Consider the following 27388-nt stretch of genomic DNA (forward strand, 5'->3'; position numbering starts at 1 on the left):
AACTGAGAAACATAATTAATAACAAGCAACAACAAAAACCGTAAACATTTTCAAGAAACAGGTACATTTACAGTGCATTAGTTTATATTTTCTAGCGAGCGGGCATCTGACCTCTAGTGACTCTAGTGGACCTACGGAGCTCACTAACTGGTTCTGCACTACAGGGTGTAGGGCATGTTGCGGGTAGGCTGGGCAGCTGTCTGCGCACTCTTTGGCTCACTAGGGGCACGACTGGCTCACTACTAGCAGAGGGTTGATTCTCCTGGTCTGCTGGTATGGATTCTTCTGCCTCCTGGGCCGGCTGCTCTTCCAGCTCTACCTGGTCTTCTGTAGGCACTTGAGGGGCTGGCTGGAGAAATGTGAGGACGGGCACCACGATAGCGTTGTTTACTTGTGTCCAGGACCGGGGAAAGTCTCCGAGTACGGTGCTGATCATTTCCTCCTTTTCCTCTACGGGTTGAGGGTCTTCCTGATCTTCATCCGTGCTTTGCAACTTCTCGGGGCACTTTTTCAGGTGGTCTCTGGAGACAGTGGCTGTGGTCTCTCCTCCATCCTTGCTGATGACGTACACCTTTGGATTATTATGGCTTGAGGGCAGTACGGTGTACGGGTCCTTTTCCCACTGGTCGTCCAACTTATAGAGCCGCCTTTTTCTTTTCAAGACCTGCTCTCCAGGTACCAGGGGAACAGTGAGAGCATGTTGGTTATAAGTCCTCTCCTGCCTTTCTCTTGATTGACAGAGACTTCGCTCGACGCTCTCCTGTACTTTCTGGTACTGCTGCTGCCGTTCTGTATCCCAGTCTGCCTCTGGCGAGGTGTCCTCAGGTGTCAGGACTCCCATATCCAGGTCAATAGGCAGCTTACCAGGTCTTGCTCTCATTAGGTAAGCCGGGGTACAGTTGGTGGAACCTACAGGGATGTGATTGTACAGGTCCACCAGATCGGGCAGTTTCTCAGGCCACAGGCTGCGTTCTTCCAGGGGCAATGTTTTTAGCAGATCTATCACCACCTGGTTCATCTTCTCGCAGAGTCCGTTGGTCTGCGGGTGATAGGGCGTTGTTCTTATCTTCTTGCAGCCATACAGGTTGCAGAACTCCTGGAAGACCTCTGCTTCGAAGGCTGGTCCTTGGTCTGTCAACACTTTCTCCGGGTACCCGTGTGGACGGCAGAAGTGCTGCTGGAAGGCTCTAGCTGCTGTTTGAGCCGTTAAGTCCTTGACGGGAACCACCACCAGGAACCGGGAGTAGTGATCTACGATTGTGAGGGCGTAGGCATACCCAGATCTGCTCGGAGCCAGTTTCACATGGTCCAGGGCTACCAGTTCCAGTGGCTGTCTGGTGATGATTGGCTGCAGGGGAGTCTTCTGGCTGGCACGGTCCTTTCTTCTTAGGTTGCACGGGCCACAGTCTCTGCACCACCTCTCGATGGCTCCTCTCATGCCTACCCAGTAGAACCGTTCACGCAACAAGTACTCCAGCTTCTTCCATCCAAAATGCCCTGCTCCATTGTGGTATGCCTCTAGCACCATAGCCGCGTCTCGTCTTGGGACCACTACCTGCCAGGTCAACTCATGTGTTCGAGAGTTAACCATTCTTCGGCATAGCTTCTCCCTGTAGAGGAACAGCTTACTTTTCTCCTTCCACAGTTGCTTGGTCTCCTCCGGAGCGTCTGGGTCAAGACGGGCATCGGCCTGTGTCAGCATTTCCTTTACCAGACTGACTGCGGGATCACTGTCTTGCGTTTCCGCCCAGCTGTAGTGGGGCAAGGGATTGAACGTCACAGAGCGCCTGTCCTTCACACGGTGGGAATACAGGGTAATCCCATGACTGTGGAATGCAAGGAGCTCGACTTCTTCCAGATCTTCTGGATCTTCCCCTACGTCCGGTAAGTTTGGCATTCTAGACAGGGCATCCGCGTTGGCATTTGAGCGTCCCGCCCGGTATTTGATGGTGTATTCATAGTTGGACAGGCGGGCCATCCATCTCTCTTCCAGGGCACCGAGCCTTGCAGTGTCCAGTGTGTCAACGGGTTGTTATCCGTGTACACGGTGAACTTGGAAGAGGCAAGGTAATGCTTAAAACGTTCGGTTACCGCCCACACCACTGCCAGGAATTAGAGCTTAAATGAGCTGTAATTCTCAGGGTTTCTTTCCGTGGCTCGCAGTTTTCGGCTGGCGTAAGCAATTACCCGTTCTCTCCCCTGCTGGATCTGGGACAGTACGGCTCCTAGCCCGATGTTGCTTGCGTCCTTGTGGAGGATAAAGGGCTGGCTGTAATCAGGGTATGCCAGGATTTCATCCCCCGTGAGGGCCATCTTCAGCTGGCAGAAGGACTCCTCTTCCAGCTTTTCCCACCTGAAGGGCGGCTTCTGGTTTTTGGCTTTCCGAGATTGACCTATCAGGAGGTCCTGCATAGGGGCTGCCATTTTGGTGAAACCGGGAATGAATCTTCAGTAGTAGCCTACCAACCCGAGGAACTGCCGCACTTCCTTTATGCTGGAGGGTCTTGGCCAGTCTTTAATCACGGTGATCTTATCGGGGTCCGGAGCCACTCCGTCAGCACTCACCACGTGTCCCAGGTATTGCACCTTTGGTTTCAGGAGGTGACACTTGGAGGGTTTCACCTTTAAGCCATAGTTTGCCAGAGCTTCAAACACTTCGGCCAGGTGTTTAAGGTGGTCCTCGTAGGTCTTGGAATAGACGATTACATCGTCCAGGTATAATAGGACCGTCTCGAAGTTCCGGTGTCCCAGACAGCATTCCATCAACCGTTGGAAGGTTCCTGGTGCGTTGCAGAGCCCGAACGGCATACAGTTAAATTCACTGAGACCCATCGGGGTGGTGAATGCGGTCTTCTCCCGGTCCGCCTCTGCTACAGGAACCTGCCAGTACCCGCTAGTGAGGTCCAAAGTAGAGAAGAAGTTAGCAGATTTTAATGCAGCTAAGGACTCTTCTATCCTTGGTAACGGGTACGCATCTTTGTGTGTGATACGGTTGACCTTCCTGTAGTCTACACACATTCTCATGGTGTTGTCTTTCTTTTTCACTAAGACTAGTGGAGCTGCCCAGGGGCTACAGCTGTCCCTAATTACCCCAGCCTCCTTCATGTCCTTTAACATACCCTTGGCGTGCTGATAGTGTGCAGGGGGTATGGGTCGGAATCTCTCCTTTATGGGAGGATGGTCTCCCGTGCGGATGTGATGTTCTACCCCCTTTACTCGCCTGAAGTCCAGCGGGTGTTTACTAAACACTCTCTCGTACTCTTGAACCACCCTGTAGACTCCCTGTTTTTGGTGTGAGGGAGTGGAGTCAGTACCCAAATGCAGTTGCTGACACCAGTCCTCCATTGGTTTCTTAGAGCCGTTACCTTCCTCTGGTTGAGATGGAGGCAAGGGTTCCACGGCCTGTACAGAGTTCTGGTTTATGGTGAACAATTTGGCTAGCGTGGCATACCGGGGCAGGTATACTTCTCTCTCCCCGATATTTATGATGCGGACGGGCACCCTCCCATGACGTACATCGACCACCCCCCGTGCTGTCAAAATGGTGGGCCTACTGTCTGAGTAGACGGGTTCTACCATTGCTTGGTAGTCTCTACCTCTCAGACCAATAGCTGCCCGACACCAAATCATCATCTCACTTTTTGGGGGCATGGCAATAGGGAACGGGTCACACATTCTCACGCTACCTATCTCACCACCAGATAGTTCCACTTGTTGCCGCTTCATCAGTGCCCGGATCTCTTTTTGGAGCACACGCTGCTGGCTGGAACTGGCGTTCTTGGCAACCTGCTGCAAAATAAGAATCACCTCTGCAAGACAGTTTTCAATTACGTTAGTACCTAGGGTTATTTTTGGGTGACTGTCGCAACGGTCAATGTCCACAATGATCAGTCCTTGTGCCGGCAGTTCAACTTTACCGACCTTGATGATCACCTCTTTAAATCCTATCTGGGGCACGGGCTGACCATTGCTGGCGATAATGCTCAGGTCGTCATCTGGGTAGCGGGTTATGTCCGAGTCATTCCAGTACCGCTTGAAGAGCACGTACGGGATGGTGGTGACCTGTGACCCGGTTTCCAGTAGGGCACTCATAGGAATGCCGTCCAGTACCACAGGCAAGACCGGACGTCCTCCTACGTATTTGTCACGCCAGTTCGATGGGCCTGATGATCTTAAGCCTGGGGGTTGGCCCTCTACCCCAGGTTGTGCCCGTTTAAATGACAGTACCTTGCCATATGTCCGGGTTGATTGCAGCGGCGGCAGATGGGTCGTCCGTCCTCGTTGTATCTGTCGCTGGGTCTTCCTCTGGCCGGTGGGGCCCTCCTCAGTCGGCGCCACGGGACGTCCTCTGGTCCGGATGCCAGCTGGATCTTTCCTGGAGAAGAGACCTGCAAAGACTGCACAGTTCTGGTTAGCGCGGCAACGCTCTTAGTCAGCTCTTGGACCTGATGGTGCAGGTCTGTAGCCGGGTTATTATTCAAAGCCTGCGCATCAGCTCCCACAGGCCCTGCAGACAAGGGCGCCACGTCCTGGTGATAAGTGATAGCAGGGCGCCTGTGGGTCACAGCGCCACCTGGTGCCGGCTCTCGGAGCACCCGGATGGCTCTGTCCTTGAACTGTGCAAAGTCCAGGTCAGGGTCCTGTAAAGCCATTGCCCGCAACTGGGTTCGGTGGGCATTGCACAGTAGACCCTCAATAAATTGTTCGGTCAACAGCTTGTCTTCATTTCCCACGCTGTCAGGGTCTGCCTGGTTAATGGCTCTCAGGGCCTCTTGTAGGTTTAGAGCATAGTCTCTTATACTTTCATGTGCCCGCTGTTTGCACCCGTAAAATCTGAGCTTTATTTCGGCTGAGGTTCGGGTATCAAATGTGTCTTTCAGCCGGGCTAGTATTTCTCTGACAGTCCTCTTCTTCCCAGGTGACCAGGACTTTACCTCCCTTTGGGCTGCCCAGATTAACTGGGCCACCAGGATGCTTACTTTTTGCTCTTCCGTGAGGGTGTATACCTGGAAGAGGCTATCCAATCTTTCCCTAAAGTCACTTAGGGTATGTGACTCCCCTGAGTACTGGGGTAGCCAGGTTGCCCCCGGGATATAGGGCATGGTAAATGGCATGACCGCTGCAGCGGTTGCGCTGGAGGCCGGTGGAGCTCCCCTCGGTATCCGACATCCTCCTTCCCCCCTAGTGGACCGTGGCCTACCTTGCGATGCTCTTCTTCCGTAGGCCGCGGCTCCGCAGTCACTTGTCGGGGTAGAGGACCTGGCGTCGCGCTCCGATGACGTCAGCGTCGCTCTTCCTCCCTTCCAGGACCTTGGCAAGCGTCAGTGCGTGGGGCGGAGCTTCGGATCTCGCGCGCTTTCGGCGTCCACGCCCCTCTTCTTCCCGTGCGGCTTCCCGAAGATGGCGTCCGATGGTGGGAAGTGGCTGCGGATGGCGGAAAGACGGCAGAAGATGGCGGGAAGCGACCCAAGATGGCGTCCGATGGCGGGAAACAACTCCGGACGGCGAGAAACTTCGCCACAGGTAAGTACAAAAGTCTTTTTTCAGACACGCAGTACCCGGTGGTTGCAGGCATGAAATCCTGCCGACTACGCCAAAATTGACGCGCCCCCTGGGCCGCGTGGGGAACCCGGAACCGGGCCTCTGGTGGGATGCTGGGGGTGGTAGTCTCAGTGTGGCGGCGACCCGGTCCGTGGCTCAGGGTGGTCAAACCAGTGGCAGTCTTAGTGTAATAACAAATGTCCGACTACGCCACCTGTGGATTGCGGTCAGTGGGGACCGCCGCTGCGCTGCAGACCGCTGAGGCTGATGTTGTAAGCGGAGCCAAGTATGGGATAACTCAGAAGTATTGCCTCAGGGCAGCTAGTGTGGATGATGGGAGTGATGGTGTGAGCGTCCCAGTACTAATGGTGCTGGTGCGGCGATGAAACACAGAGACGTGTGGTGCAGTTCAGGGTCTTTACTGATGGTATAAAGCAGACCCTCCCGGGAGTACTGGTTAGCAGTAGAGGCCTGGTCAGTCTGTGAGCAAGCAGGATCTCCCCTGGCCAGGCGGAGTTGTAGGCCTCCCCGTCTATCTGCACTCTTTCCTGGCTACCTTGCTGTAAGCGGTTACAAATAGCCCACGTCCCTGAGTATACCGTGTGGTGCTCACCCGTATGGCTGGTGACTTGGGGCCTTCTGTTAGCCTCCGCTCCTGGATGGCGGCGCTGGCCCCTTTCTTGTGACTGAGCCACCGGGCTTCTATGGCCAGAGGACCTGGAATCCCCTGCCGGCTGGTTTCTGCTGCTGGGTGTATATCAGTCCCCACAGCCTCGGACTCCGGTGTCCGGTTGTAGTGTCCTCAGCAGGGCGAGCTCCGCTCAGCTCCAGCCCCTGGTCTTCAGCTACTGTTCCTACAGAGCTCCTGCTGTATCTTTCCCTCTCCAAGCTCTAACTAACCTAATCCCGCCCCAGACCCAGTTTATAAGGGCAGATTCCTCCCCTCCCAGGTCTGGGCAGGAAGTGTTGCATGCTTAGGGCTCCTGACCAGAGAATCCTCCCACTTGCTCTCAGGCATAATATTTCTATTACTGTGGCAACCAGACCCCTGGGGTGCCACATATATGTATACTGTATATGGGTGTATATATATATGTATACTGTATATGGGTGTGTATATGTATACTGTATATGTGTGTGTATATATATATATATATGTATACTGTATATGTGTGTGTATATATGTATACTGTATATGTATATATATATATATATATATGTATATACAGTACAGACCAAAAGTTTGGACACACCTCATTTAAAGATTTTTCTGTATTTTCATGAGTATGAAAATTGTACATTCACACTGAAGGCATCAAAACTATGAATTAACACATGTGGAATTATATACTTAACAAAAAAGTGTGAAACAACTGAAAATATGTCTTATATTCTAGGTTCTTCAAAGTAGCCACCTTTTGCTTTGATGACTGCTTTGCACACTCTTGGCATTCTCTTGATGAGCTTCAAGAGGTAGTCACCGGAAATGGTCTTCACTTCACAGGTGTGCCCTGTCAGGTTTAATATGATAAAGTGCTTTATTCTTTGTCAGGTCCAGGGGTCCTGTAGAATGTGAATCCCTGAGGAACAGCGTATCCTTGGCTTGTGCCAAGACAGAAGATAAGTTGCTGAACACTTGGTACCCCAAAGTGATCAATCTATTTGCCAATCAAGATGCCCTGCAGTTGATTAAAGCGGACAAATTGGATTCCTTTTATAACTGCGTCTCGACACTTATGTCCAACCAGGCAAAGGCGGCTGCAAGATCCGTGATATATAAGGATTCATGTTCATTATTGTATCTCTGGGTCAAACATAGACTCAGAGTGGTATTCCCATCTCATATATTTATGGCACATCCACAGTCTGAGGACGCACATCCGGCTGAAGTATATTGCTGCGCAGGGACATGCCGGGTCCCTGAGCTGCAGTGCATGCCACCAGACAATCAAAGGCCGGTAGCTCATGTCGGCGTGCCAGTCACGAGTGACACATGGAAGTGACGTCATGCGCTGCCCGTGCCGGCACACTGAAATCAGCTACAGAAGAAGACGTCGCATGTCGTGGGAGCGGAAGAAGGTAAGAAGAATCATTTATTTTTGTTTATTTAATGTATTGGAAAAGAACGACAGAACATTATACCAGGAAAGGGCCAAGGATGGGGAGCATTATATAAGGAAGGGGCCCAGGATGGGGAGCATTATACAAGGAAAGGGCCAAGGATGGGGAGCATTATACAAGGAAGGGGCTCAGGGTGGGGAGAATTAGACAAGGAAGGGGCCCAGGATGGGGAGCATTATATAAGGAAGGGGCCCAGGATGGGGAGCATTATACAAGGAAAGGGCCCAGGATAGGGGGAATTAGAGAAGGAAGGGTCCCAGGATGGGGAGCATTATACAAGGAAGGTGCCCAGGATGGGGGGAATTAGACAAGGAAGGGTCCCAGGATGGGGAGCATTATACAAGGAAGTAGCCTAGGATGAGGAGCTTTACACAAGGAAGGGGCACAGGATGGGGAGCATTACACAAGGAAGGGGCGCAAGATGGAGAGAATTATACAAGGAAGGGGCGCAGGATGGGGAGCATTACACAAGGAAGGGGCGCAGGATGGGGAGCATTATACAAGGAAGGGGCGCATGATGGGGAGCATTATACAAGGAAGGGGCGCAGGATGGGGAGCATTATACAAGGAAGGGGCGCATGATGGGGAGCATTATACAAGGAAGGGGCGCAGGATGGGGAGCATTACACAAGGAAGGGGTGCAAGATGGGGAGCATTATACAAGGAAGTAGCCTAGGATGAGGTGCATTACACAAGGATGGAGCGCAGGATGGGGAGCATTACACAAGAAAGGGGCGCAAGATGGGGAGCATTATACAAGGAAGGGGCGCAAGATGTGGAGCATTACACAAGGAAGGGGCGCAGGATGGGGAGCACTATACAAGGAAGGGGCGCATGATGGGGAGCATTATACAAGGAAGGGGTTCATGATGGGGAGCATTTTACAAGGAAGGGGAGCATTATACAAGGGAGGGGTTCAGGATGGGGGGCATTGTACAAGGAAGCGGCCCAGGATAGGGAGCATTATACCAGAATGGGGGTCATTATACCATGACATGGGCCAGGATGAAGGACATTACACCAGGAAGGGCACAAGGATGGAGGTCATTATACCAGAATGGGGCCTAGGATGGGGGACATTGTTATAGGATGTGGGACATTATACCAGGATGGGGGACATTGTTACAGGAAGGGGCCAGGATGGGGGACATTATTACAGTAAGAGACCCAGGACCAAGAACATTATACCAGGAAGGAGCCCAGGATTTGGACATTATTGCTGAAAGGGGCTCAGGATGGGGGGTATTATACACAGAAGGTGGATATTATAACAGGAAGAGGCCCAGGATAGGGGATATTATAACAGGAAGGGGCGCAGGATGGGGAACATTATACCAGGAAGGGGCCTAGAATGAGAGACATTATTATAGGATGGGGCTACGATGGGAAACATCCAAGGCAGGGGCGAACACACGCATCATTATCGGATCTAGAACGCTACAAGGGCCCATACATCTGACCAACATGCGGTTGGGGGCCCAGGTCCAAATTTTGCACATCTACAGGAACATGACATATGGCATAACAGTATGTCATATGTTGGGAAGGGTTTAAGCTACAGCACATTACATAGCCTCTTGCAGCTATATCAATGGAAAAATTAAAAAATGTATGGCTTTTTGAAGAAGGGAAGGAAAAAATGCAAAACAAACAATTATCCGGTCCTGAAGGGATTAAGGAGTTCCCACCCACAGTAAATGTTGTCACTCAGCTTTCTTCTCTTATGGCCCAGTCCGTCTCCCTGTTTTCTGCACCACTCTCGTAGTCATGTATTTTTTCTCCTTATAAACACTAATATATACTTGCTGATTTCTCCCCCCACAGGTGAGAGACCTTCTGCAGGAAACTGTAGAAACTTATGTCCGTTTATTTGACCTGATAGACGTGCAATTTTTACCAGTCTTCAAAATGCAACTTACATTTGATGACGAGAAAATGGATTTCTATCCAAGCTTCCAGGACGTAGAAGAAGTTATACTATTTATATTAACTCCGATCTCCAAGACCCTTCAGGTATCAGGATTTTTTTTCAATGCTGACAACTTACTTTTTATAGTAGGTACATGTGTGGCTCACAGGTAAAAACTGCAGTAAAAAAAATTGGAAATTTGCTGCCACCATTTTGGAATATCACAGCAAAAAAAAATATTGTACCGGCTGATTTACAATTGCTATTGGCTGTCACCTAGTATATGAGCGTCCGCAGCAGTATCCTCCGGTGGGCCCCCATGCAGGGATAGGACAACGAGTATATTGACTCTGTAATACACATTGCAAAAATATATGAGAATTATAAGTAGAAGAGTTGGATAGCATGAACACTTTTACAGGCTTGGACTGGCCAACAGGAGAACTGGAGAATCCTCCGGTGGGCCCCCATGAAGGGATGGCTCTCCACTCCAGTCCCCTATTAAAGTGCACCTGTCAGCAGGAGTGTGTTCAGTAAACCACATACACTGTCAAGAGGGCGACATTACACAGAGTAAAATGATACCTTAGTTGATTAAATTCGTCCTGTGGTTCTTGTGTAATCTTTACTTTCAGTTTGGAAATAATGATACGCTTATGCTCCGGGGTGGCGTGTGGGGGCACTCTATCTGGTGCTCTGCTTACATATTCATGTGTATGCTCTTATGACAGCTCACTGATTGTCCACTGACCTGCCTCCTATTTTACCTAGCCCCGCACTACTAGATGCATTATGTAAAATAGGAGGCAGGTCAGTGAAGGCACAGTGAGCTGTCATAAGAGCATACAGATGAATATGTAAGCAGAGCACCAGATAGAGCGCCCCCCACAGGCCGCCCCGGAGCACAAGCATATCATTATCTCCAGACTGAAAGTAAAGGTTACACAAGAACCACAGGACGGATTTAATCAACTAAGGTATCATTTTAATCAGTGTAGTGGCACCCACTTGACATTGTATGTGTTTTACTGAGCTCAATCCTGCTGACAGGTGCGCTTTAAATGTATAAGTGGTTAAATCTGAATTTTTGGGGTGACAGATGCCCTTTAAGCTCCCATTAGTGGCCACTGAGGATACACAGCATGGCAGCTTTTATTCTATGTCTATGCTGAGGATATGGAGCTTTGTATGGAGTTTTTGATTTATTTATATCATAATAGGTGGCTGTTCAGGGGGTTTATATTAGAGACTTCTGCAGTATTCATGTCACTTTATAGAACGTTCTTCTTTGTCCAGAACATTCAGACGGTGCAGCCGTGGCTTTCTGGTAGTAACACGGTTCAGATCATCGAGGCCAAACTCCCTGATTACATCTTTGATTCTGCTGCGCTGAAGCTGAAGGAGGCCGTCAGCCACAATCTACACCAGCCATTCAGGCATTTCCAAACCTACGGTAAGCGGGACGTGAATCATTAAAGGGATGGTACATATGGTAAGCTGGACGTGAATCATTACAGGGATGGTACATACGGTAAGCTCGACGTGAGTTATTAAAGGGATGGTACATACGGTAAGCTGGCCGCGAATCATTAAAGGGATGGTACATACGGTAAGCTGGACATAAGTCATTACAGGGATGGTACATAGGGTAAGCAGGATGTGAGTCATTAAAGGGATGGTACATACGGTAAGCAGGATGTGAGTCATTACAGGGATGGTATATACGGTAAGCTCGACTTGAGATATTAAAGGGATGGTACATACGGTAAGCTCGACGTGAGTTATTAAAGGGATGGTACATACTGTAAGCTGGACGTGAATCATAGGGATGGTACATACAGTAAGCAGGACGTGAGTCTATAAAGGGATGGTACATACGGTAAGCTGGCCGCGAATCATTAAAGGCATGGTACATACGGTAAGCTGGACATAAGTCATTACAGGGATGGTACATAGGGTAAGCAGGATGTGAGTCATTAAAGGGATGGTACATACGGTAAGCAGGATGTGAGTCATTACAGAGATGGTACATATGGTAAGCTTGACTTGAGATATTAAAGGGATGGTACATATGGTAAGCTCGACGTGAGTTATTAAAGGGATGGTACATACGGTAAGCTCGACATGAGTTATTAAAGGGATGGTACATACTGTAAGCTGGACGTGAATCATTATAGGGATGGTACATACAGTAAGCAGGACGTGAGTCTTTAAAGGGATGGTACATACGGTAAGCTGGCCGCGAATCATTAAAGGCATGGTACATACGGTAAGCTGGACATAAGTCATTACAGGGATGGTACATACGGTAAGCAGGATGTGAGTCATTAAAGGGATGGTACATACGGTAAGCAGGATGTGAGTCATTACAGGGATGGTACATACGGTAAGCAGGATGTGAGTCATTACAGGGATGGTGCATACGGTAAGCTCGACTTGAGATATTAAAGGGAAGGTACATACGTAAGCTGGACGTAAATCATTAAAGGGATGGTACATATGGTAAGCTCGACGTGAGTTATTAAAGGGATGGTACATACTGTAAGCTGGACGTGAATCATTATAGGGATGGTACATACAGTAAGCAGGATTTGAGTCATTAAAGGGATGGTACATACGGTAAGCTGGCCGCGAATCATTAAAGGCATGGTACATACTGTAAGCTGGACATGAGTCATTACAGGGATGGTACATAGGGTAAGCAGGATGTGAGTCATTAAAGGGATGGTACATACGGTAAGCAGGATGTGAGTCATTAAAGGGATGGTACATACGGTAAGCAGGATGTGAGTCATTAAAGGGATGGTACATATGGTAAGCTGGACATGAGTCATTACAGGGATGGTACATACGGTAAGCAGGATGTGAGTCATTAAAGGGATGGTACATACGGTAAGCAGGATGTGAGTCATTAAAGGGATGGTACATACGGTAAGCAGGATGTGAGTCATTAAAGGGATGGTACATACGGTAAGCAGGATGTGAGTCATTAAAGGGATGGTACATATGGTAAGCTGGACATTAGTCATTACAGGGATGGTACATACGGTAAGCAGGATGTGAGTCATTAAAGGCATGGTACATATGATAAGCAGGATGTGAGTCATTAAAGGGATGGTACATACGGTAAACTGGACATGAATCATTAAAAGGATGGTACATACTGTAAGCTGGACATGAATCATTAAAGGGATGGTGCATACGGTAAGCTGGACATGAGTCATTACAGGGATGGTACATACGGTAAGCTGGATGTGAGTTATTAAAGGGATGGTACATATGGTAATCTGGATGTGAGTCATTAAAGGGATGGTACATAAGTAAAGCAGGATGTGAGTCATTAAAAGGATGGTACATATGGTAAGCTGGCCGCGAATCATTAAAAGGATGGTACATATGGTAAGCTGGCCGCGAATCATTAAAGGGATGGTACATACGGTAAGCTGGCCGCGAATAATTAAAAGAATGGTACATACAGTAAGCTGGACGTGAATCGTAAGTATTAAAGCGATGGAACATATGGGAAGCTGGACGTGAATCTAGTATTAAAGGGATGGAACAATCACAATCAGAAATCTCCTGCCGGCGCTTGCAGCGTGATCTTCCTGTGGACGCTTTGATCCTGATACCTTTCCAAAAGCCATTGAACTCAGTGTTAGGGGTTCCCAGGGGTGTGATCCTCATCTATCAGACATTATCATGCAGAAATACTATATATCATTGGTCTAACAAGCACTTCAAAGAGGATCTGTCTCTAGATTTCACCATATAAATGTAGATTATCAAATTGATCTCTTAGACCTGATGAAGCCAGAGTACTTGCTTTCAAAAATCCATGTCCGATCAGCTGTATAATCCTCTTTGAAAGTTTTCTCCGCTCGACATTAAGATGAGTCTAGATACAACTATAAATTCTGTGTTATATTATTTGATAGTTGAAAGCTTCAGCTGGCTGGTGGATGGTTCAGCCGCGGAGAAAGTAGAAACTTTCTTATCCGAGGAGCACAGTTTTGATGAATACACAGAGGTACGTATGTCTGATCATAATGTGTTTTTTTTTTACATATTGGACTTTCTTGCTTATTATCTCGAACCGTCATTATGTTAAATTGACTCATCCCTGCACAGCAACACTGGCTTTGATGTTTCTAGTAAAAATCGACTGCTTATGTGCCATTCATCATATGCAAGTTATCTAGGACTAGTCCAGCGGGACGTCACTTCCCACAAACAAATCCCACCTCAGATGCTGTGATCACACCCAAATCATGGCATCTTAGTCTCACCTGGTGAGGTGGATCTTCTAAGCCTCAGGTCCGGGTGGCCACACGGACCCCGGGTGTTGGTGTGGTAAGCAGGAAGGCACATGAGCAACAAGGAATTGGCACTCAGGAATCTTGGGAGCTGCAGGATGGATGTAGCGTAACCCAGTAGGAATGGAAGAAAGTTAACGCAGAAGGTGGAGCACACCAAACAAAAGTCTAAAAACTCAATCCTAAGACCGAGGTGTGTGTCCTAACTGTCCATAAATAGGATTTAGGAGATTATGTCACTGAGCTACACAGGATAACCTGTAAAACCTGACGTGGAGCACAGCACGGGGCAGCAGACCGAAGTGAAGGAAGCAGAGCTCGGATACCCAAGACAGGTGTATAATACTTAATTTCACATGCCCAATTTACATATGACGGCCGGCACATAAAAAGTTTAGTTTTTTAAGGTAGAAACATTTTTGCCAGATATATACCGTGGATGTCAATGCAGGAATTTGGCATGCCTGAAGAACCTGACAGGTTCACTTTATGGGGACCCCCTTTGGTTCATTTGAAGGGTCCCTTGACAATAAGCTGATCACAGCTGTAGTCGGGTGGACGCAGCAACGAGGACTAAGTTGCTGGAATCATTTTCTTACCATTCCCATTAGAATCAATACTGTCCTAAGTCCTACAGAGCGAGGGGTGCAACGTGTCCGATAATAATTGAGGGTCAAATCAGAAATCTCAAGGGTAAACGAGACTGATTTATATTTGTATTCCAGTTTATAGAACAATTTCACACCCTGGCCAGAGATATCATGGGACTGCCCACCCGCGCTTACTTCACCATGGTACACCTCGACTGCGATGACTTAAAGCAAGGCCTGGCTGACAAAGCAAAAAGCTTTGCAAATATATTACTAGATAGACTGGTGACAAATCACAGATTGGAGAATGAAGAGTGAGTAAAATCCTGGATTCAAAGAGGTTTCACAATAGAAAAAAATAATCTGTAATGGGCCTCTAGCTGCCATGTGCCGTTCAGGGGCCCTTGGGGTCGAGGTCAAGTGCTACTTCTGCTATGATTTCATACAGTGAGTTATAGATGCTGATGCTACAGTAAAAGTTAAGAATCTGACATTACTTTACTTATGATACTATAAAATATCATCACATTCCAGTATATAATATACAGGTGCATCTCACTAAATTAGAATATCATCAAAAAGTTAATTTATTTCAGTTCTTCAATACAAAAAGTGAAACTCCTATATTATATAGAGTCATTACACACAGAGGGATCTATTTCACGTGTTTATTTCTGTTAATGTTGATGATTATGGCTTACAGCCAATGAAAACACTAAAGTCATTATCTCAGTAAATTAGAATACTTTATAACAACAGCTTGAAAAATGTTTTTAAAATCTGAAATGTCTGTTCAGTAAATGCCTCAATACTTGGTCGTGGCTCCTTTTGCATCAATTACTGCATCAATGCTGTACGTACGTCCCTGGGTATAATTCGTGTAAAACATAATATATAGGATTATTCCGCTATTTCTTGTGTCCTGGTTAATATGTATTTTTCCATATATAGGTCATGTCATACTAGCTATACTTACCAGTCCCCCTCCAGGTTTCAGTGATGAGATCCCCAACATGATCATGTGATTGCTGCAGCCTATCAGTGACTACGGTGGTAACCTGCTACAGCCAGTGATTGGCTACAGAAATCACATGTCCACATAGAGCAGGAAGAACACAAACCGATGGAGGGAACTGTAGTTGTGGAGCATCAGTATCATTTTATAACCTAAGTTTTTGGAAAAAATATAATTGGTGCAACCCCTGTGATTGTAGATGCTAGATACATTAATACAGAGTGAGTTTCATTTTTTTAATTTTAGGAGTGTCAGCGGAGGATGAATTATCTTCTAGACGTTCATTTATTTGTACCTGAAGATATCATCCTGAACTCAACAGTGTTACTGTGGCCAAAAAATATCAACCCAGTGTTTGATGAAAATGACCAGGTATGTGGGCTAATTTCTGAAAATGGGGTCTCGGGTGCCAGCTCCAATGAAGCAGCAGCCCCCTGCAGTGTCCAGGTAATTAAACAGGGGGTGCTCTGGGAGCGTTTTTTGATAACTGTTCCTTTCTAAAAGCTGATTGAAAACGCCAAGCGTAAAGGAGAGGGCGAGCTGCTGGGGAAAAGAGAGAAGCTTATGCTGGAACTGGAGAAACTTTCGCGTCGGATGGAAGAATTTGCAGAGTGCTCTGAGCTGGATATGATGCAGCAGGTATGATAGTCACAGGCTGTGTTATAGTTTTCCCTCTTCTTATTTTCATTACTTTAAGACTCTGTTCATATTTGTACAAATCCTTTTTACCCAAAACGCATCATGGTTGTCGTGAACGATAATTTTTTTGTCCAACACAAAAGATCATTTCACCCGACGAACAAGTGTTTGGCCATTCGTCGGTGATTGGCAGCCTATTTATACTGCACAATTATCCTTAAACGAGCGTTCCTGGGAAGTAGTTATAAAATGCTCCCTAACTCCGGTTTGGAGCTGCATTAGGCCTTTTTTATGTTGTTTTTTTGGGGGGTTCTATCCCTTTTTAAAGGCAAGAATCAAGAATATTGAGACTACAGCCAATAGTGTAACCTGAAGCTTCAATGCAAAATCTCCATTAGGGCCCCCAACTATTGCAGGTCTTTAATAGTAGTGGTCTTCTCATATGAGTCAAAGAGACCTTTTGGGCCCCCCTTAGCTCCAGATGCGACTGCAACCCCTGCACGCACTGTAGTTACGCCCTTGACTGCAGCATTATTTTTGCTATACAAAAAAAACCTATGAAAAAAACATAAACCCGACTGACCACCATTATCATCCAGAACAGTCTTTATAGAGGCAGTCCCTAGTGCTTGACCAGAAGTGCAGTCAAACAAAGGCAGGTCAGTGGCAGTCGTCACACCTGAGCACTGGCGTATGAAAGCGTCCACTAGGCCTGAAACGCGTTGCGTCCAATAGGCCTGAAACGCATTGCGTCCAATAGGCCTGAAACTATTTGAGTCCAATAGGCCTGAAACGCGTTGTTCCAATAGGCCTGAAACGCGTTGCGTCCAATAGGCCTGAAATGCATTGCGTCCGATAGGCCTGAAACGCTTTGCGTCCAATAGGCCTAAAAATCGTTGCGTCCAATAGACCTGAAAATCGTTGCGTCCAATAGTCCTGAAATACATTGCGTCCAATAGGCCTGAAATGTATTGCGTCCAATAGGTCTGAAACGCGTTGCATCCAATAGGCCTGAAACGATTTGCGTCCAATAGGCCTGAAATACATTGCGTCCAATAGGTCTGAAACGCGTTGCATCCAATAGGCCTGAAACAATTTGCGTCCAATAGGCCTGAAACGCGTTGCGTCCAATAGGCCTGAAACTCATTGCGTCCAATAGGCCTGAAACGCGTTGCGTCCAAAAGGCCTGAAACGATTTGAGTCCAATAGGCCTGAAACGCGTTGTTCCAATAGGCCTGAAACGCGTTGCGTCCAATAGGCCTGAAATGCTTTGCGTCCGATAGGCCTGAAACGCGTTGCGTCCAATAGGCCTAAAAATCGTTGCGTCCAATAGGCCTGAAAATCGTTGCGTCCAATAGGCCTGAAATACATTGCGTCCAATAGGCCTGAAATGTATTGCGTCCAATAGGCCTGAAACGCGTTGCATCCAATAGGCCTGAAACGATTTGCGTCCAATAGGCCTGAAATACATTGCGTCCAATAGGCCTGAAACGTTGCGTCCAATAGGCCTGAAACTATTTGAGTCCAATAGGCCTGAAACGCATTGCGTCCAATAGGCCTGAAACTATTTGAGTCCAATAGGCCTGAAACGCGTTGCGTCCAATAGGCCTGAAACGCATTGCGTCCAATAGGCCTGAAACTCGTTGTTCCAATAGGCCTGAAATGCGTTGCGTCTAACTCATTTTCTTTAATGGAGGCAGTCCGGTTAACTCTTTACTTATCTGTGTTTATTGTGCCTGGTTTCAGTACGTGACAGATGTGAGGACTGTACAGAAGCGAATAGCAGACGCAGAGGAGGCGGTGGCTTATTTTAACAAAGAAGAAGCACTGTATAAATGGGACCTTACAACATACCCTCAGCTGGATTCTTCAAAAGTCAACATCGAACCTTACCAGAAACTTTTTGCACTGATTAACAAATGGCAAAAAACTGAAAAAAAGTATGTGCACCCCATTGGGGAATTCTGAGTTAACTCTTGGCATGCCGTTATTTATTAACACCATATGTGATCTGAAGTGGAGAGTAAATGGCGCATATAAACAAGCTGATGATCATTCCCAATTATCAGCCCGTGTAAATGTGCCAGTGATCACCCGATAAACAAGCAAAACACTAATTCGTCAGGAACGAATCATTTATGGCAGCAAAAATCATCTTTATCTACAGCACTTTGCCCCTTGTAACGTTATAGGGACAAAGTATATCTAATAACCAATCGTTCTGTCCCCATCACTGTTCTTCAGTCCTGGAAATAACCAAGCGCCAAAAGTCTTGCATATATTACAAGGGGATTATGTGTTATTAAAGGGCTGTCCGGCCTTGGGGCACAAGTCTGCAGTCACTCCATGTGACTGCAGACATGTGAATCCTCACAGCATGTGTACTGTGCGCGTTATAAGGATTCTCCAGCATCGGGAGCACAGGCGTGTGACAGCAAGTATGTGATTTGCATACATACGGTCACATCCCAACTAGACATATCCGGCCTTGCTCAATGCAAGCATATTGAGTGGAGCCAGACACGTCTAGTCGGAATGTGGTCAGAAGCATAGGCGGATTATAATGAGGGCAATCCGGGCGACCGCCCGGGGCCCCGAGCCTGCAGGGGGCCCGCGGCTCCAGGCGGGGTGTCTAATGCCGGATTGCCCTCATTATATGTGCGGGCCGCCGCGGCACATAGCAGTAGCAGTGGCGGGAGGGGGGCCCCGGACCGCTCCCTCAGCAGCGGCCGCCGCTACTTCTTCATCGGCCGGGCCAGCACTGCAGCAGTTAACTTCCCTGTGCTGGCCCGGCCGCGTCACTGCTAGGAGACACGGCCCTGTGCGCGGCTGTGTCTCCTAGCTGTGACTTCACGCCGTGCGCCCCGGCCTGCAGTGCTGCACCGGAAAAGAGAGAGAGCAGGCAGGAGGAATGGAGCCGGGGGATGGTGAGTGTGTGTGTGTGGGCAGATGTGTGTGTGTTTGTGGGCAGGTGTGTGTGTGTGGGCAGGTGTGTGTGTGTTTGTGGGCAGGTGTCTGTGTGGGCAGGTGTGTGTGTGTGTGTGTGGGCAGGTGTGTGTGTGTATATGTGTGTATGTGTGTGTGTGTGTGTGTGTGGGCAGGTGTGTGTGTGTGTGTGTGTGGGCAGGTGTGTGTGTGTGTGTGTGGGCAGGTGTGTGTGTGTGTGTGGACAGGTATGTGTGTGTGTGTGGGCAGGTGTGTGTGTGTGTGTGGGCAGGTGTGTGTGTGTGTGTGGGCAGGTGTGTGTGTGTGTGTGGGCAGGTGTGTGTGTGGGCAGGTGTGTGTGTGTGGGCAGGTGTGTGTGTGATGTCTGTCTGTGTGTGTGTGTGTGGGCTGATGTCATTGTGTGATGTCTGTTTGTATGTATTTTTGTGTTTCAAATGTGTTTATGCGTGTCTGTATATGTTTGTGTGTGTGTGTATGACTGTATGCGGCCTCCTGCTGAGTATAGTTGGCGCCGTGCGGCCTCCTGATGTCTCTGGGGGGGGCACCGTGCGGCCTCCCGCTGTGTATAGATGGCTACGTGCGGCCCCCCGCTGTGTATAGATGGCTACGTGCGGTCCCCCGCTGTGTATAGATGGCGCCGTGTGGCCCCCCGCTGTGTATAGATGGCTACGTGCTCCCCCCGCTGTGTATAGATGGCTACGTGCAGCCCCCCGCTGAGTATAGATGTCGCCGTGCGGCCTCCTGCTGTGTATAGATGGCTATGTGCGGGTTCCCGCTGAGTATAGATGGCGCTGTGCGGCCTCCTGCTGTCTCTGGGGGGAGCGCCGTGCGGCATCTATACTCAGCAGGAGGCCGCACATAGCCATCTATACACGTATACTCAGCAGGAGGCCGCACGTAGCCATCTATACGGCGCCATCTATACACAGCGGGAGGCCGCACGGCGCCATCTATACACAGCGGGAGGCCGCACGGCACCATCTATACACAGCGGGAGTCTCAGTGCTTGGCAAGAGCAGTCAATAAATTCTGCTTGACTAATTCTGAGCACCATAAAGTCTGGTTCGCTTCTAACCTACTGTCTTCATTTTCAGCTTGCTGAATTCTATCTCATTTACTGTCATTCGAGACGATGCCTTTGCTGGTCTCTTTCACCTTGAATACCTGTAAGTGCTCCACTTAATGTCAGATTTTTGATTCTGTCCTTCTTCATCTTTTGGCATGTGCAATTGTATGAGCAAGTATTCATATGAATTTATGACCTACTTAAACCTTGGAGGACCTTAAATTTTATTCAATCAAATTTTTTTCCAGTTTAAAACTATGGGACATATATGTGCCTTGGTCCTCAAAGGGTTTTTAAAGGGGCTGCAAACATAAATACGAAAAAAATAATTCAATTAGTGCTTTTTGTGTTCATTTAATTTTTATTTGAAGTCCATTTTTTTTATATACCTTGAAATTAAGCCCTACCCCATGGAATGAAGCCCTACCTACATGACATCTGAGAGCTACATGGATTCCGCTTGTGAGGTGCCTGTCCGTCACTACTATTCAGTTTTAGGGTCCACTCACTAAGCCATATATTCTCTCATGCAAGAGAATAGGGCCAATTATGCTAATGACACTCGGCTCAAACTCTGTCAGAGCTTCAACTGAGTGTGATCCGATTCTCTCGCAGCACAGATATGGAGAAGATGGAGAACTTAATTTCTCCATCTTCTCCATAGTCTCTGTGAGTGTTCATCGGACTGCACTTGGATGACATCCGAGTGCAGTCCAATGTTTTACGTGCACCCATAGACTTGTATGGGTGCACATGGTCCGAATATCGAATGAGATTATTTTCTCATGCCAATAATAGCAGATCTGCACTGTCCCATAGTATAACATAGGGCCGAGTTCTATCCGATAAAACATCACATAGCATTCGGCCGTGTTATACGACAGTGTGAGCGAGCCCTTAGAGTCAAGGAATATTTACATGCAGATGATGATATTACTCTCCAAGTGTATATTTTTTTAGGCGAGTTCATAGTAAATGCTTTGCCTTTTTGACATGAGATCAACTAAAGAACAAGAAAGATTTAGGACCTCCCCTATAGAGAAACGGAAAATAGTTTGGAGGACTTGCATGTCCTTTTTTATTTATTATGAGAAAATCATAAAAGATCCCATTTTTTAACCATGCTGTGACTTTCTGCTGAGGGAGAGGGAGAGAGCTGCCCTATTCAGAGTCTGTAATAAGACCTGCTGACAAAAGTGTTGAAGATACAGTCTAATGTGAATTAACAATGAAAAAAAGTTAATTTCACAAATGGCTTGTATTTTTTTTAATACAAACTTTTTTGTCTTTACAGCTCCTTTAAAGGGAATCTGTCATCAGGTTTTTGCCACCTAATCTGAGAGCAGCATAATGTAGGGTTAGAGCAGGGGTCTCAAACACGCGGCCCGCGGGCACAGACCCCTTGACGATCCCGACCTGGTCCAGGAGGAGCCGCCGACAGCAGCGCTGAATTGCCACACAGAGACTGTTTCCCAGCACTGCATTTCCAATGTCAGCCGCCGGCCAATCAGAGGCCAGCAGCTGATATCTGCGTGTCGGCGCAGCGAGTATGACGTCATTGCCATATGCAGATGTCAGCTGCTGGCCTCTGATTGGCCGGCGGCTGACATTGGAAATGCAGTGCTGGGAAACAGTCTCTGTGCGGCAATTCAGCGCTGCTGTCGGCGGCTCCTCCTGGACCAGGTCGGGATCGTCAAGGGGTCGGACTCTGTGGTGCCTGCGGGCCACATCTGCAGGAAGGCCGCCGAGGGAACGGAGGACAGGTGAGAATCATCTTTTTTTTTTTCTATTTTATGTGTGTGAAGAACAACACAGGGGGCACATAGCCACAAGAGGGGACCTGGATGGGGCACATAGCCACAAGAGGGGACCTGGATGGGGCACATAGCCACAAGAGGGGACCTGGATGGGGCACATAGCCACAAGAGGGGACCTGGATGGGGCACATAGCCACAAGAGGGGACCTGGATGGGGCACATAGCCACAAGAGGGGACCTGGATGGGGCACATAGCCAAAAGATGGGGACCTGGATGGGGCACATAGCCAAAAGATGGGGACCTGGATGGGGCACATAGCCAAAAGATGGGGACCTGGATGGGGCACAGAGCCAAAAGATGGGGACCTGGATGGGGCACAGAGCCAAAAGATGGGGACCTGGATGGGGCACATAGCCAAAAGATGGGGACCTGGATGGGGCACATAGCCACAAGATGGGGACCTGGATAGGGCACAGAGCCAAAAGATGGGGACCTGGATGGGGCACAGAGCCAAAAGATGGGGACCTGGATGGGGCACATAGCCACAGGATGGGGACCTGGATGGGGCACATAGCCCCAAGATGGGGACCTGGATGAGGCACATTAGTACAAGATGGGCGCCAGGATGGGGAACGTTGCTACAGGATGGGGACCTGGATGGGGCACATAGCCACAGGATGGGGACCTGGATGGGGCACATTAGTACAAGATGGGGACTTGGATGGGGAACATTACTACAAGATGTTTTCCATTATTACTATATGATGCTAATTGTAAGACAATATTACTGTATGTGGCCAATTGGGGGAAATAAAATTGTATAAAAAATAAAATAAAGCATGAAAAAATATTGGGCACTAAAAATGCTGTTTTATATGTAAACTAAAGTAAACACAAAAAAGTGCACGTTTATTATCGCCACATCCATAACGACCCAAGCCATAAAAAAATAAACACGGCAAAAATGTTCAAAAGGTGTATACAAAAAAAATGGTATCACTAAAAATGTCACATTGAACAAAGAATGCGGCCCCCCAAATTCAAATTTTTTTCATGTGCGGCCCATATACCCAGCCGAGTTTGAGACCCCTGGGTTAGAGGCACTGATTCCAGTAATGTGTCACTTACTGGGCTGCTTAGTGTTGTTTTGATAAAATCATTGATTTGTCAGAAGGTAATTATCACTAGATGACTAGTAAGTTCTGTAGGACCCCACCCCCATCACTGATCAGTAGATTTCTGTGTACACTGAGCATGGGCAGAAAGCTGCCAATCAGTGGTGTGGGCGGGGCTATACAGAGCGCAGCATTCAGAGAGCTGCTAGATCTGCAGCAGATAAAACGGTGATTTTCTCAAAATGACAACAAGCAGCTGAAAAAGTGACACATCGCTGGAATCAGGGTATCTGCCCCAATATTGTGCTGCTCTCAGATGAGGCAGCACAATTAATATTGTGCCAAATTAATTTCCTGTGAACTATCACATGATCTATCACAGGGGATCATGTGACATGTCACGTGATAAATCAGGTGGGGGGGGGGGGCGCGCCTTCTAAACTGCCCGGGGCCCTTGCTACTCTTAATCCACCCCTGGTCAGAAGTATGCAAATCACATACTTATGGTCACATAACAGCCCGTTCCCGGCACCGGAAAATCCTCGCAGTGCGTGCAATGTGAGGATTTACAAGTCTGCAGTTACATAGACTGTAGACTTGTACCCCAAGGCCGGACAATCCCTTCTGCAAAATAGGAGATAAATGTATGATCGGTAGGGGTGCTCTAACCACAGGGTCCTCCAGTAATCCTGAGGACAGAGGTTCCTAAGTCTGCTGTGTGAATGGAGTGATCGTGCGCATGCATAGCCAGCGCTCCATTTGACGCGCCCCCTGGGCCATATTCTTTTAGGGGGAATATCCGGAGCCGGATCAGATGGGGGTTGTAGTCTTCCGAGTGGCTGTGACCCGGTCCGTGCCCAGGGTGTCAAACTGAGTTGTATGTGGCAGTCCTACAGATGTTATAAGTTCTTTATTTGTCGACTACGCCACCCGTTGTGTTGCGGTCACTGTGGCCGCCGCTGCAGCAGGGTCCGCCGAGGCTGGTGGTGTTGGTGCAGCTTGATAGGATAACCCCCAACGGGAGGGGTATAGCCTCAGTGGGATCAGGTGCAGAGGATGGGAGTTGTGGTGATGCAGTGTAGACGGCAATCAGAGACAGAGTCGGGTTATGCAGTTTAGGATGTTTACTCACTGCTGATGTTCTGGTCACTCCAGCTTCGAGTGACCTCCCGAGCCGTGCTGCGTCCACCAGGTTCTGGATCCAACCAACTCCCAAATAAGTCCGGAGCGTGACCCTGAGCTCTACTTCAGTCCTTTCTCTGGCCGTCCCCACTATTGATCCACCCAGGTCCAGCTCCCTCGGGCCTTCTGTTGGGAGACCCTTGGCCTTGGGTTCCCTGACCCTCCTCGTGGTATGCCTTCGTGGTGGATGTGGTGGGTGACCGTGGCAAACGCTGCCCACGGTCTCCGGTCTCTGGCTGGGGAGTGTTTTTACCCCCACCAGCTTGGGTTCCGGTACCCTGATGCCGACTCTTCACCCGGGGATTTAAGTTGGGATCTTGGAGTCCTTTTCTGCTGTTTCCCCCTCTGGGTCTCTCTCTCTTCTCCTCTCTCACTCTGGGTCTCTCTTCTCCTCTGCTCCTGACTTTCTCTCTGCAACTGACCCTGTTCTTAGTTGGTGCCCACCTTATATACACCCTCTATGTGTGAGCTCAGGTGACCAGCACCCAATGAGCTCCTATCTTTACCCAGGCTGCTCCCCCTATCTGCCCCTACACTACTTGGGATGTTCCACCCCCCTCCCACTCCAGCCAGGAACAGACTCGGTCGTACCTGCACATTTCTAAGTGGGAGTACCGTCGGTCTGCTCCTCGGAAATGGGATGTGTGTAGTGCATGCAGCCTACCGAGCTCAGATCCACACTCCATCCTTACCCGGGAGTGGAATATCACACCTCTGGGTTGAGGTGCAATACCCCTGTAGCAGCCGAATCCTCAGGGTGCTACACATTCATGGGAGCAGTCATGCGCATGCATAGCCATCACTCCCATAGATGCACACATGCTTCATTCACAAAGCTGTATCTAGGACCACCGCTTTCAAAACTGCTGGGGGCTGCAGCAGTCAGACTCCCAGTGATCAGACATTTATCAACAACCTTGTGGATAGGTGATTAAACATTATTTATGGGACAACCATAGCCATAGATGTAGAAGAGAAAAAAAGCAGAATAAACAGTAATAGATGAGCTAAAAACATGAAATTTATCAAAATATGTCTTGAAAAATCTCACGCTTCCAGGTGGATCGACGGCGCTTTCCTTGACCTGAACGGAGAAAGCATGGAAGCCGAGGTGGACGAATTCTTCCAAGAGGTCTACAAGATGATGAAACTATTTCAGCAGAAGCAGAAGACGTTAGAAGAGGAGAAGAAAAAGGCGGCTCAACACCGGACACTGTCTGAAGATAAGGATTCGGTGGACGAGGAAAAGAAGGAAAGCCGCATAGTTCTCATGTGTTCTGCCATCACCGAGCAAATCAAGGCTTTTAAGGTAGATGCATCAAATAATGGATATATCAGTAATCTGGGCCAGGTTTGCTGGAGCGCGCTGTTACCTCCCAATCCCAGCCAACTTCAGCACAGTGGTTACTATCGAGACAGCAGCGGTGGTCGGTCTCCTAGGCAACGATCTGTAAACAAAAGAAAAGTGTTAATATCTCAAGAACGGCTGCAAATGTCAAGAAGCAGTAAATTGCCAAAGTGCAGGTTTTTACAATATCTATGAAGATGGGAATAACCCTTTGATTCATTTTTGTAGCCGTAATCCCGGGACACTGATTATGATTGACTCCTTTTTCAGGAATATATCCCTCTGGTGAGCATCCTTTGCAACCCAGGAATCAGAACCCGACATTGGCTCCAGATGTCTGAGATAGTTGGCTCTGAGCTCACTCCGAATTCTGGCAGCAGCCTGAGGAAGGTTCTGGAGCTGAGCTTGGATCCGTACTTACACCAGTGTGAACAGATTAGTGCGGCAGCTAGTAAGGTAAGCATCTCTGGCTAATAAATGTGTATCGGTGGTCGAGAATACTATCCTGTTATTGAAATGAATAACAAACAATGGAAAACCAAAAAAAAACTAAAGGAGAATTGAGTTAAAAGAAAGCCGATAGCTGTCAGGGGAAAGTGCTGGAGCTTTTTACATTTTAGAAAGCTGAACATTTAGTTCCCACAAGGAATAAATTGCTGCAAACTGTTTGTCAGGGACTTTTTCCCATCTCGCTGTTTAATTAAGCATGCATGCTCAGCCGAGCAGGGTGTGAATGTGTATTGGGAGAAATAGCTGTCTACCAAAGGGCAGTTTCGCCAGTGGCTATCTCAAGAGTGTGACAGTTTCTCCAGTGGCTATCTCAATAGTGTGACAGTTTCACCAGTGGATTTCTCAAGAGTGTGACAGTTTCTCCAGTGGCTATCTCAAGAGTGTGACAGTTTCTCCAGTGGCTATCTCAACAGTGTGACAGTTTCTCCAGTGGCTATCTCAAGAGTGTTACAGTTTTGCCCGTGGCTATCTCACCACTGTGACAGTTTCTCCAGTGGCTATCTCAACAGTGTGACAGTTTCGCCAGTGGCTATCTCAAGAGTGTGACAGTTTTGCCCGTGGATATCTCAAGAGTCTGACAGTTTCACCAGTGGCTTTCTTAAGGGTATAACAGTTTCACCAGTGGCTATCTCAAGGGTATAACAGTTTCACCAGTGGATTTTTTGCCTGTGGCTATCTCAAGAGTGTGATGGTTTCGACAGTGGCTATCTCAAGAGTGTGACAGTTTTGCCAGTGGCTATCTCAAGAGTGTGATGGTTTCGACAGTGGCTATCTGTTACGGATCCGGGTGGTGGAACCTCTGTGCTGCGGTGCAAGGAGGGACCCAGAAGGGCGTAACTAAGTATCAACTCGGACCGACCTAGGTCGTTCGGCGGCTAACGACACTGTGACCAGGGAGGGACCGAGCAGAGGGACCAGGTGCTACTCTGGGGACGACCTTGTAAGAGAGCAGGTAACTCCCACGGGTCAGATGGCAGAGACTGACCGATACTGCAGATGGGCACAGCAGGCAGGCTGACGAGAGGTCCGGGTAGATGAACTGGCAGAGACAGCAGGCGACAGGCAGGAGCCTCTAGGTAGGCTGTCAGGTGGTCACGGCAAGTGACGGGAAGGAGCCTCCGGGTAGGCTGACAGGTGGTCACGGCAAGTGACAGGCAGGAGCCTCTAGGTAGGCTGACAGGTGGTCACGGCAAGTGACGGGCAGGAGCCTCCAGGTAGGCAGACAGGTGGTCACGGCAAGTGACAGGCGGGAGCCTCCAGGTAGGCAGATAGGTGGTCACGGCAAGTGACAGGCGGGAGCCTCTAGGTAGGCTGTCAGGTGGTCACGGCAAGTGA

General features: G+C 48.4%; 2 protein-coding genes across 2 annotated transcripts; both read left to right on the forward strand.

Moving 5' to 3' along the window:
• The first annotated feature begins 9171 nt into the window (after positions 1 to 9171).
• Positions 9172 to 14792, forward strand: LOC141157764 (dynein axonemal heavy chain 12-like). The gene is made up of 5 exons (XM_073645294.1): positions 9172 to 9189; positions 9487 to 9675; positions 10868 to 11024; positions 13507 to 13598; positions 14610 to 14792. The coding sequence occupies exons 1-5, from the start codon at positions 9172 to 9174 to the stop codon at positions 14790 to 14792; spliced, it is 639 nt and encodes a 212-aa protein (XP_073501395.1).
• Positions 14793 to 15713: 921 nt separating this feature from the next.
• Positions 15714 to 26247, forward strand: LOC141157766 (dynein axonemal heavy chain 12-like). The gene is made up of 6 exons (XM_073645295.1): positions 15714 to 15861; positions 15994 to 16128; positions 17875 to 18068; positions 25255 to 25504; positions 25814 to 25999; positions 26164 to 26247. The coding sequence occupies exons 1-6, from the start codon at positions 15751 to 15753 to the stop codon at positions 26245 to 26247; spliced, it is 960 nt and encodes a 319-aa protein (XP_073501396.1). The 5' UTR covers positions 15714 to 15750.
• Positions 26248 to 27388: the final 1141 nt, after the last annotated feature.

Source organism: Phyllobates terribilis, unplaced genomic scaffold (assembly GCF_046119375.1).
Source record: "Phyllobates terribilis strain yellow unplaced genomic scaffold, ASM4611937v1 Scaffold_8__6_contigs__length_399053987, whole genome shotgun sequence".
Lineage (NCBI taxonomy): Eukaryota > Metazoa > Chordata > Amphibia > Anura > Dendrobatidae > Phyllobates > Phyllobates terribilis.